General features: G+C 37.9%; 1 protein-coding gene across 1 annotated transcript in view; it reads right to left on the bottom strand.

Moving 5' to 3' along the window:
- The window catches only part of LOC124607315 (jouberin-like), a 297,391-nt gene that overhangs the window by 164,690 nt on the left and 119,941 nt on the right, over positions 1–12,760 (bottom strand). The window contains exons 3-4 of the mRNA XM_047139613.1: positions 3,818–3,963; positions 3,179–3,321 (exon numbers count right to left, since the gene is read on the bottom strand). Coding sequence (XP_046995569.1) covers positions 3,179–3,321; positions 3,818–3,963 — 289 coding nt within the window. The remainder of the gene's footprint in view (positions 1–3,178; positions 3,322–3,817; positions 3,964–12,760) is intronic.

Raw genomic sequence — 12,760 nt, 5'->3', positions numbered from 1 at the left:
CTATATATAATGCTGCCACTTATCAGAATTTCATGAAAGTGTAGGGGCTAAAGTGGGAATACACCATGTCACAAAATGAATCCCACATTTTTTCAACGGCAATTGGCTGATGCAAAAAAATGTGTTGCACGCACTATATTGCTTATGCATAGTACATTTTTGCCAGCTGTACAGATAAAATGATCAAAAAAGAACACAGGAATATTGACAACTTCTACAGGAAACAATATCTATCATCTCATGAATAAAAATCTAAAAAACTAACAAAATTTGCAAGAAGTCTGTCAGGTGAAACAATTATTTGCATAATTTTATGATAAAAAGTTTTCCTCAATGTGTACGGTTTTACTGTATTTACGTAGTCAATCTATAATGTATACTGTATCTGTTTGTAAATATTATGTTTCAGTAGACTTTGAAATTTATAACACACACAATTTTCCCAGTTACTGTTTGACTCGTATGATATTTACCATATTTTTACTTTGTGGTTGCAAAAAAATTCATTTATTGACATTCAGATTCGTTCTTCAAAAAGAGTCACATATACTAATACATTATTCGGTTCAAATTTACATGATGAAACAGATATCTAGTCTCATACAATTAGTATGTTTTGAAACATATCATAAAGTGAGAAACTGCTTATTTATGAGTTTTACTGAGAAAAGTGCCACTAGAAATGTATTACTAACTAGAATGGCTCCTTGTATAGGTCCATTTAGGTCCACATTTTTTTTATTTTCTTTACTTACTCATACACTGTCCAGTCATATTAATGTGACCACTCGTTAGAAGCGTGAATAACCACATTTTGCAGCATGGACAACTGCAAGACATCAAGACATACTGCATGAGAGTCATTGAGGTTCTGGAAAGTACCGCTAGGACGCAGAGCCATACCAACTCCAGTACTGTGACCAGCTGTGTTAGGTTTCACAATTGAAGATCTGTGGCACAAACAGCCCATCAGTCAACTGAGTTTAAATCCGGAGAGGGGGGGGGGGGGGGGGGTTGCTTCAATGACCATCTGGTCGGTGGAGCACAAAAAGTGATTCAGCCAAAAAGGTCACCTGTCACCACCCTTTGGAAAGCCAGTTGTGGTGTGCAAAGTTCAGCATTCATCACTGATGATCAGCAAGCAGCATGGGTGCATGAATGAGGTACCTGCTACAGAAGTCCGTATGTAGTGACATTTGGTGAATGGTCATTATATTTTAACAACAGTGGCATGCAAACAGTTTACAAACTTTCCATTTTGGAATTACTTCCATGTTTGATCCAAATGCTAATGATCATGACCTTTTGGACATCAGAAAAATTGCATCATTTCCACAGTACAACAACGACTGAACCGTTTTTCACATCTGGCCAACACACTATATATCCACCACTGCAGTGCTGCCACCTGCTACCTGTGAATGCTTATTGCATGTTGGCATCAAACATAGATGGTGCTCACATGAATGTGGCTGGACCATATGTATAATGACAACAACATCACTGAACATTAAAATCTAACCTCTCTTCCTTTTAATTTATACAGAAACCTCCAATAGCTATTAATTCATGCACACTGTTGGATCTTAGGTCAATTAAATGCCAAGTTAAACAGAAGAAACAGACATCTATAACATCCTAAACATTCCTGAAAATACAACAGATGACACAGATGCACATTTAACACTTCATAACAAGTCAGAGGAAGGTAATGGCAAACAACCTCACCTAGGACCTTGTCTTGAGTGGCAATGCAGGTGTCCTTCACTAGCTCCCCCTACAGTCATTCCCTCAGTATGGGACTATTTATTATTAATGTAAGTATGTGAGTACTTAAAACAACTTTATTAAAGTTATTTATGGAACACGAGATGTGAGTGACTCAGTGAGTGAGTTATATGCAATAAGTGTATGCAGCACAACAACATGCGAACTAAGAGAAAAAACGTGTTAAATGACAGGAGTACTTTTAACATTTAGAATTACTTGTTTACATTGCAATAAGAGAGAATAAATGAAAAGAATAATCTAATTCTGAAATAAGCAAATGATGATGCAATGAATACCAAGTCTTTCAGGAGTGAAATTGCTCAAAAAAGTTTCATGCCACCATCATGTATTACATAGTTTGTGTTTCTTTATTGGGAACATTTTTTTCAATACTCTTTTGGCCATGCAAGCACTACATACAACCACTGGTGAGCTGGGGTAAAGGAAAATCTGCATTTTTAGTACAGCGTAATAGAGCACACTGTGTCAGCATGTGACATTACCCATCAAATAGGGATGCACTCCATATGTCATGAGACATGAAACATTGACAAGTAATTATCACTGTGGTTTATAACACCAGCTGATAATGTTACTTACAAATTATGGCTCTTCGGGTCCCCAAAGAAAATGCAACAGAACTATTGCATTTTTTTGAGGCAACTGAGAGGACTGCGTTTACCCAGACCATATGCAAAAGTCTACACATGATCAATCTGGCCTATAGGTATGTGACAATACCATCCTTGATTTTTCATTGTTTGATTTTGGCCTATAGGTATCCACTACAAATAAGAGTATTGACCCCAGCATCATGGTGTACAAAGCAACTGGCAAGGGATCACCTGGAATGTCACCAAGGTCAATGACATGGGATTCTGTTCACTTAAGAGTGCAAAACTTGTCTGAAATTTAATAATCACCACAGAAGAGTGTAAAGCTGGACTGCTATCCCTCCATTCATTGCCATTAGCCTTTTCTGTGCCCCGCCTACACACCCCAGCTGCGACTCACTTCAGTTGAGCCACAACATCCTGAGACAACAACAGTCACATAGATGTGAGTTGTGCATGTGTGCTTGTTTGTCTACATCTGATGAAGGACTTAGTCCAATAGCTTAATAATATTCAGAAGACTACTTAAATGTGCCAATTGGCTACACAATGCCTCCCCAATGTGACAAGTAGGTATCTATCCTAATTCACAACACTGTTATTCCATTTCAGATTTTCCATTGTTAAATGTTGATATATGGATAGGATTATCTGAAAGCAGGCCATAAACAACAGCACATAGGCATCTACAAAATAATTTCCTTATTCTTTTGTAACAGATATTCTTGAGAGTACACAATGTAATAGATATGTGTAGTGCTTGCAGTACACATCCATATTTTGGAGTCACTTACTTCACATCCATGGTAATCCGTTTCTTTAGAGCTGTTTGGTTTATACAGCTGTAAACGAATTTTTTTGTCTATGTTTAGATGGCCATTTGCTCCTAAAGGTTTCAGGAATGCCCATGCTATTTTGTGCCAGCCACACTTTGAACCTGTAATAGCAACAAGGAAGGTAACTAAATGCCATCAATATATTTTTCAGCCACTGATCATATGATGATCCCCATGTTGAAATCATTATCCTGACATGTGTATGGCATGACAAAGACAACAACATAATCTCCAACTTCTCTCTGTCATCATTCAACTAAGCAAAATACATGTATATATATTATGATAAAAATGTCAGTTCCACAAAATGAGGAATTTCAAATCAAAGAGCAAACTTCCTTTGGAAACATTAACTAATAATAAAAGTAAGAAAGCATTAAAGTTGATATCATTAGTAGATTATATAAGAGTATAATACACACACAATTGTACTAGGATTAAATAATACTTCAGTTTTCCCTTACATGGTTTCTTTTTTAAAAAATAAATAAATAAATAACTAAAGGTACAGCTATTTTCATGAACTTCATTCCACTTCCTGTAGAAACTCTTACCATAAAATGACATTGTTCATTTGGATGCACACTAGTTACATACCTTGGCTTTCATAGCGTGTGAGTGCATGATGCAATTTTATCATATCCAGTATCTCAAAAATAATTATAACAGGAGGATTTCTTGTCAATATATAATTGATATCTTCATTGAAAACAAGAAGTTCCTCCCAGCAGGGGACAGAAGACCTGAAATTGTGAGAAAGGTTCATCATTAAGTATTCAGACAGAGAATTCATATGATTTCATGACAGTTGATGAGTAGAAGAAGTGAACAGAAACAATGTAAAAAATTAGCAGTCCATATACAAATTCCAGTGGCAAAAATTGGTAAAGTAAAAGTATACTATACATAAATAATCCGTAGATTTAGAATTGATGATTTGTTGTTGTTGTTGTTGTTGTCTTCAGTCCTGAGATTGATTTTTAATGCAGCTCTCCATGCCACTCTATCCTGTGCAAGCTGCTTTATCTCCCAGTACCTACTGCACCCTACATCCTTCTGAATCTGCTAAGTGTATTCATCTCTTGGTCTCCCTCTACGATTTTTACCCTCCCAGCTGCCCTCCAATACTAAATTGGTGATCCCTTGATGCCTCAGAACATGTTCTACGAACCGGTCCCTTCTTCTAGTCAAGTTGTGCCACAAACTCCACTTCTCCCCAATTCTATTCAATACCTCCTCATTAGTTATGTGATCTACCCATCTAATCTTCAGCTTTCTTCTGTAGCACCACATTTCGAAAGATTCTATTCTCTTCTTGTCCAAAATATTTATCATCCATGTTTCACTTCCATACATGGCTACCCTCCATACAAATACTCTTAGAAATGACTTCCTGACACCTAAATCTATGCTCAATGTTAACAAATTTCTCTTCTTCAAAAACGCTTTCCTTTCCATTGCCAGTCTACATTTTATATCCTCTCTACTTCAACCACCATCAGTTATTTTGCTCCCTAAATAGCAAAACTCCTTTACTACTTTAAGTGTCTCATTCCCTAATTTAATTCCCTCAGTATCACCCGAGTTACCTGGACTACATTCCATTATCCCCATTTTGCTTTTGTTGATGTTCCTTTCAAGACACTGCCCATTCCATTCAACTGCTCTTCCAAGTCCTTTGCTGTCTCTGACAGAATTACAATGTCATTGGTGAACCTTAAACTTTTTTTTCTTCTCCATGGATTTTAATACCTACTCCGAATTTTTCTTTTGTTTCCTTTATTGCTTGCTCAATATACAGATTGAATAGCATCGGGGAGCGGCTACAACCCTGTCTCACTCCCTTCCCAACCACTGCTTCCCTTTCATTTCCCTTGACTCTTATCACTGCCATCTGGTTTCTGTACAAATTGTAAATAGCCCCTGTATTTTACCCCTGCCACCTTCAGAATTTGAAAGAGAGTATTCCAGCCAACATTATCAAAAGCTTTCTCTAAGTCTACAAATGCTGGAAATGTAGGTTATTCCATTCGTCTGTAAAGAATTCGCATTAGTGTTTTGCAGCTGTGACTTATTAAGCTGATAGTTCGGTAATTTTCACATCTGTCAACACCTACTTTCTTTGGGCTTGGAATTATTATATTCTTCTTGAAGTCTGAGGGTATTTCGCCTGTCTCATACATTTTGCTCACCAGATGGTAGAGTTTTGTCAGGACTGGCTCTCCCAAGGCTGTCAGTAGTTCTAATGGAATGTTGTCTACTCCCGGGGCCTTGTTTCGACTTAGGTCTTTCAGTGCTCTGTCAAACTTTTCACGCAGTATCGTATCTCCCATTTCATCTTCATCTACATCCTCTGCCATTTCCATAATATTGCCCTCAAGTACATCGTCCTTGTATAGACCTTCTATATACTCCTTCCACCTTTCTGCCTTCCCTTCTTTGCTTAGAACTGGTTTCCATTTGAGCTCTTGATATTCATACAAGTGGTTCTCTTTTCTCCAAAGGTGTCTTTAATTTTCCTGTAGGCAGTATCTATCTTACCCCTAGTGAGATAAGCCTGTACATCCTTACATTTGTCCTCCAGCCATCCCTGCTTAGCCATTTTGCACTTCCTGTCAATCTCATTTTTGAGACGTTTGTATTCATTTTTGCCTGCTTCATTTACTGCATTTTTATATTTTCTCCTTTCATCAATTAAATTCAATATTTCTTCTGTTACCCAAGGATTTCTACCAGCCCTCATCTTTTTACCTACTTGATCCTCTGCTGCCTTCACTACTTCATCCCTCAAAGCTACCCATTCTTCTTCTACTCTATTTCTTTCCCCCATTCCTGTCAATTGTTCCCTTATGCTCTCCCTGAAACCTTATACAACCTCTGGTTTAGTCAGTTTATCCAGGTCCCATCTCCTTAAATATCCACCTTTTTGTAGTTTCTTCAGTTTTAATCTACAGTTCATAACGAATAGATTGTGGTCAGAGTCCACATCTGCCCCTGGAAATGTCTTACAATTTAAAAGCTAGTTCCTAAATCTCTGTCTTATTATTATATTATCCATCTGAAACCTGTCAGTATCTCCAGGCTTCTTCCATGTATACAACCTTCTTTTATGATTCTTGAACCAAGTGTTAACTATGATTAAGTTATGCTCTGTGCAAAATTCTACTAGGCGGCTTCCTCTTTCATTTCTTACTCCCAATCCATATTCACCTACTACATTTCCTTCTCTTCCTTTTCCTACTATCAAATTCCAGTCACCCATGAATATTAAATTTTCGTCTCCCTTCACTATCAGAATAATTTCTTTTATCTCATCATACATTTCTTCAATTTCTTCATCATCTGCAGAGCTAGTTGGCATATAAACTTGTACTACTGTAGTAGACGTGGGCTTCATGTCTATCTTGTCCACAATAATGCGTTCACTATGCTGTTTGTAGTAGCTTTCCCACACTCCTATTTTTTATTCATTATTAAACCTACTCCTGCATTACCCCTATTTGATTTTGTGATTTATAACCCTGTGTTCACCTGACCCAAAAGTCTTGTTCCTCCTGCCACTGAACTTCGCTAATTCCCACTATATCTAACTTTAACCTATCCATTTCCCTTTTTAAATTTTCTAACCTACCTGCCCGATTAAGGGATCTGACATTCCATGCTCCAATCCATAGAACGCCACCCGGAGATCCGAATGAGGACTATTTTACCACCAGAATATTTTACCCAAGAGGTCGCCATCATCATTTAACCATACGGTAAAGCTGATGGTTTATGTCTAACAAATGTCTATCAGCCGTGTATATGTTATGTGTAAAATATTCACTAAAATTATTACCAAAAATATAGAAAAAGATTAATATTTTAATCTGTTAAAGGAACAAACCAGTTATCAAAAATGGATAAGGTACAACAGAACCAACTGTAGTTCCTGAATAACATTGTGAACAAGAGCAATGAGAATGAATTAGTGCTTTGCCTGAGATTAAAAGATTTTGAGAAAGCTTATGACATAGTTCCAACATATCTGTACAAACTGCCCTTCAGAAACAAAACAGTGATTCAACATATGTTCAAATACTGTAGAATATAGGATATATATTCTAGTGCAACAGCTTCCATTACACTACATCATTATACAGAAAAATTCAAAACTGGAAGAGTAGTTACACAAGGAGATTCATATCGACCCAACTATTGTCAGCAGTCCTAGAGGAAGTCATCATATCTGTCAACTGCAAAAACCAAAAAGGAGTATGTGTTTATGAGAAATATATGTACAAATTGCTAATGACATTATTCTGCTTGTCTTTAGTGTAGATGAACTACAATAATAAAGGGAAGAACTTCATAGACAAAGTTTGGAAGTAGGACTAAAGTCAATTACAATATGACTAAAATAGTGTATAATCAATACATAAAAAAGAAAACAATGCAAATTTACAAGGTAGCCAGAGTATTTGTAATGACTTCTTCCATTTCATGCAGCTAAGGACAATGACTGGACAGATATCACTAGAAATAAACAGTGGATTACAATTTTTTGAACTGATTTGTGCAAAATAATTGAGTTTTAAAAACTAAGCTCTTGATGTGTCTGAAAAGGAACGCTAACAGATGTACACTTTTCTTTCCAAGAAATGGAGAAAGAGAGCAGTCTTAAAATTGTATGATAATTGACAACAATGTTTGGAATCAGAAGAAGTAGTTCTCATTAACACCTGACAAATTAACCTTTCTCAGCAAAAAGGAAAGTATTTTTCTGCATTTTAATATGAATTCATCCACAAAATATGTGAAGCATAATACAAACCAATAAATATCAATTTCACTATCCCTACAATAGCTCATCTGTGCTGACAAAAAACTGTTACTATTTTGTGCCGAAGGAAATAAATCTCAATCACTTCATCAGCAGGAGCACGAGTACAAACCGTGAGTCTCCTTAAATATGGTAGGAAAGTTCTGCTAGAATGTAAATAATTTAGGTGTAAAGGAGATCAATCACAGAATGTCAGAAGTGCTGAGTTGTTGGTAGGCACTCACTAGGACATGTTGGAAAGATAACCCAAATCTACAAACTTCAGAAAAGTTGGTAATGGAGGGAAGGATACAAATGGCCTGGGTTGTGAAACAGATACTGAAATTGGGCATGTTGCACTCAGCTATATGTTGTGCCACAGTCTGAACAACTCCATTTATTCTGGTGGACAGGTGGATGGTAATCATATTGGCCTAAAAACTTGTGCAGAATTGGTACATGGCATGGCAGCTTTCACAGGTGGCCCTTTCTCTGCTGGGGAAGTGTAAGCCTCTAACATGACTGAAGTAAGTAGTGCTGAGTGGATGGATTGGGCAGCTCTTGAATCTGCATCTTCCACAATGATATGGTCCTGTGGCAAGCGACTGAGAGTGGACCAGGACCAGTATGTTGTGTAGGATGAATGAACAACAGATGTAATATATATAGAAAATGCATATGAATAAGGATAGTAATATGGTTGCATTTTTTAAAAGTTTGTGCTTATTGGTATTCTTTTGGGCATCGGACTTCCTTATATTTTTTTTTTTTTAAGCTGCAGGCAGCGGAGGACTCCGGGGACATCAGCGCTTATCAGAATCACAAAAATCCTCTTCCTGTAATTTTTGTCTTCATTTACTTCAATAAATAAAATACTTGATACCATTCTTTAACATTATATTATTCACTGATACATACAATACATCAAGATCGCAATAATGCTTAATCTCTAAAATCGCACATCGTCAACATTCTTCTACATGCAAGAGAGATAGACTTTGTCTGTCTAAAATGAAAAACTGAACAACAAAATGCATGATAAAATGTTTTCGCCTGTCTGCACCTTACTGCTCATTCATAAGTAACGTCTTTTCCAACCCTCTGGTTACTCGGTGTTTCAATTTTTTTAAATATAAATCTTAATTTTACAGCGTCCTGGGGGCCTTTCATCATGTACTTATACACAGAACACCACTTAGGAGAGGTGGGAAGGTTCTTGAGCAAGATATCCCTCATTTCTGGACATGATGATGGATAGTGCAAAGTCTGGTGAGAAATGTGGTTCAGCTGTTCAAGACCAGGGTAATACTGTTTGCAGGTCATTCTTGGGGCTGTTGGGAGAATTGGGAGGGGGGGGGGGGGATATGGCAAGGGAAATCTGTTTGGAAACTAGTGCCTGTCTGCAAAGACCCTTGTGAGATCTTCTTAATGCTGTGCAAGGAAATTCTTATCACTGAACATATACTGTCCATGGGTGGCCAGGCTGTATGGGAGCAATTTTTGGTGTGGAAAGGATGACAGCTGTCAAAATGCAGGTACTGCTGGTGGTTAGTGGTTTTAATATGGACAGAGGAGTGGATACAGCAATTAGAGACTTGGAGGTCAACTTCCATCGATCAGTTAAATTTCAATGGTTGGTTCACAACCCAAGCCATCTGGATCTTTCCCTCCATCACCAGTTTTTCTGAACTACACAGACATGACTAGAACTTGAAACCCATCCTTCACTCACTTAACCCTCTCGGCCTCAATCTCCATTAACCACTACCCCAGATCCTACACCAAGCAGTTCTCATTCCACTGTCCAGTCACCCTCTCCCACACCATATCCCTAAGTTGTAGTGCCTCGAGAATTTCGACGCAAATTCTAGAGTCCCTCCACTTTCCACCACCTTGAACACCCAATATTTTACATACGAGCATGAGAAATGGGAGTGTCCACCTCGTGCCGGTTTTCTTTGTGCACAGGGTGGACATGTGTCAAGAGAATGCCACAAGGTGAACAGTTGATCGGCATGGGCAAGTGGTTGCCTGACTTGTCACAGAAGTTACATGACCAACACTAGGAGCAATCCCGCCTTACTTCATGATGGTGGTATGTCAGTCATTACTGTGAACCGTTGAATTGTGTAAAAGAAAAGAAAAGACACCTACTTTTACTTACTTAGTTACTGACTCTCTAGAGTTGCGGATCGTGGACTTGTGAGAACTTTGAGAGATTTTTGGAACTGTATTTATTGTTAAAGTAATCAATAGTTTCTGATGGACCGGGAATCATTGGACTTACAAAATGTGATTCATTGATGTGAAACTGTTATGTGGTGTTCTGCCTATGGAAGTGAAATATAATAGGGTTGATTTAAAAGTATCCTGAGTGTACACAATCATTTTAAGAGTAGAGAAAATTCCTCCAGACAGCATCATATCTTTGGAGAAGAAGTTGGGCAGATTGTCACAGCCAGCTATCCTGAGAAGAAGATCGGCAAAGCACCTCCAAGTATAGTCCAACCCAGAAATTATACTTTACTGAACATCATTTGACAGAAGAGTTTCGAGTTGTTGAAAGTACATGGAAATAAGATAGCATGCTTATTGTACCATAAATACAATGGAGAAAGGTTAAGTGGTAAAACATGTTGGAGGTAATGTTGCATTAGGCATACAACTGTAGTTAGTTATTGTACTACCAAAATTATTGCTCTTGTGTGATTAAGTTAACTTTGGCCACACACCCGTTATTTGTAGGGCTCCCTAAGGCAAGATGAACTTCCTCTGAAGCAGCTAGTATCACTTTTAACTCACCTCTTACTTTAACTCAGCTGCTGACAAAAACCATAGTAATAATCATTTTTTTTGAAGCTTCAGATTAATAAACAATGCAGTTCTATGTATTTTTAGCAACTACTTGTAACTTACAGAGTGGGATATAGTGTAGCTCCCTATATTAGTAAGAAACAAAGGCCAAAAAATAACCACAAAAAATTACCACTATACAATGATTCACAAAACAAACAAAAATAACCTCTAAAACAAAGAGGGTGTCGTGGACCTCTGCCAGAACATGTAATGATTGCAAGGAAAGGCTTCACTCTAAAATATATTTCAATATTATTAAAAACATGTTAGTAAAAACACTGAAAGCATTTTTTTTTTAATCTGAAAATCAGCGGTCAAGTAATAAAATCAAAACAATATGGTTAGTCATAAAGAGGCAAAGAAGTAGAAGCAGTAAAACAAACTGTGGATAATATACAATTGATTCATTGTGGTAGAATTACAGTGAGGTGACAAAAGTCATGGGATAGCAATATGCAGGTATGCAGATGGTGGCAGTATCACGTACACTTGGTATAAAAGGGTAGAGCATTGGTGGAGCTGCCATTTTTACTCAGGTGATTCATGTGAAAAAGTTTCTGACATGATTACGACCCCACAACAGGTATTAACAGGCTTTTGAGTGCAGAGTCATGGTTGGAGCTAGATGCATGGGACATGACATTTTAGAAATCATTAGTGAAGTCCATATTCTGAGATCCACAGTGTCAAGTGTATGCCGAGAATACCACATTTCAGGCATAACCTCTCACCATGGACAATGCAAAGGCTGACAGCCTTCATTTAACAACCAAGAGCAGTGGTGTTTGCGTAGAGTTGTCAGTGCTAACAAATAAACCACACTGATGAAATAACCACAAAAATGAATGTGGAATGTATGACAAACATATTATCAGGGCAGTGTGAAAAAATTTGGCACTCATGGGCTGTGGCAGCAGATGACTGATATGAGTACCTTTGCTAAAAGTATGAAATCACCTGCAGTGCCTCTCCTGGGCTCATGACCACATTGGTTGGATCCTAGATGACTGGAAAACTGTAGCTGACTCCTAATTTCAGTTGGTAAGAGCTTATGGTATGGTTTAAATGTGGTCAGACCCCATGAAGCCATGGACCGACATTGTCAGCTAGGCACTATGCAAGCTGTTGGTGGCTCAGTAATGGTGGGGGCTGTGATTACATGAAATGGACTGGGCCCTCTGGACCAACTGAACTGATCATTGACTGGAAATGGTTATGTTTGGCTACTTGAAGACCATTTCAAGGCAATCAATGATGGAATTTTTATTGATGGTGATGTGATATGTCAACAGACTGAAATTGTTTGTCACTGGTTTGAACAACATTCTGGATAGTTCAAGTGAATGATTTGGCCACCCAAATTGCCCAACATGAGTCCCATCCAACACTTATGGGTCATAATCAAGAGGTCAGTAAGCATACAAAATCCTGCCTTGGCAACACTTTCACAATTATGGACAGCTATAGAGGCAGCATTGCTCAATATTTCTGCAGGGGACTTTCATCAACTTTTTCAGTCCATAATACACTGTGCTGCTGCACTACACTGGATAAAAGGAGGTCCGACACAATATTAGGAGGTATTCCATGGCTTATCTCATCTCAGTGTATATATCAATGGGAGACTGTAATGGAAATATTTAACATTCATTTTTTAAGAGCATCCAAACAGATAACTTGCTAAGGATCAATAGAGAAGCTATGAGACTTGTGCAAATACTTGTGGAGATAAAACTTGACCAGATATGTATACCTCTTGTCTCAGAAAATGAAACTGAAAGGGAACAATCATTAACCCACCTCCACGGAGGTAGGGTCCCCTTCCCTATTCCTCCACTGGGGTAATTCCTGTCTGGCGCTTCCACATCGTGGGGGTGGGCATC

This window comes from Schistocerca americana, chromosome 3, assembly GCF_021461395.2.
Source record: "Schistocerca americana isolate TAMUIC-IGC-003095 chromosome 3, iqSchAmer2.1, whole genome shotgun sequence".
Lineage (NCBI taxonomy): Eukaryota > Metazoa > Arthropoda > Insecta > Orthoptera > Acrididae > Schistocerca > Schistocerca americana.
The sequence above is the reverse complement of the archived record's forward strand: the minus strand, read 5'-3'. Positions and strand labels throughout refer to the sequence as shown.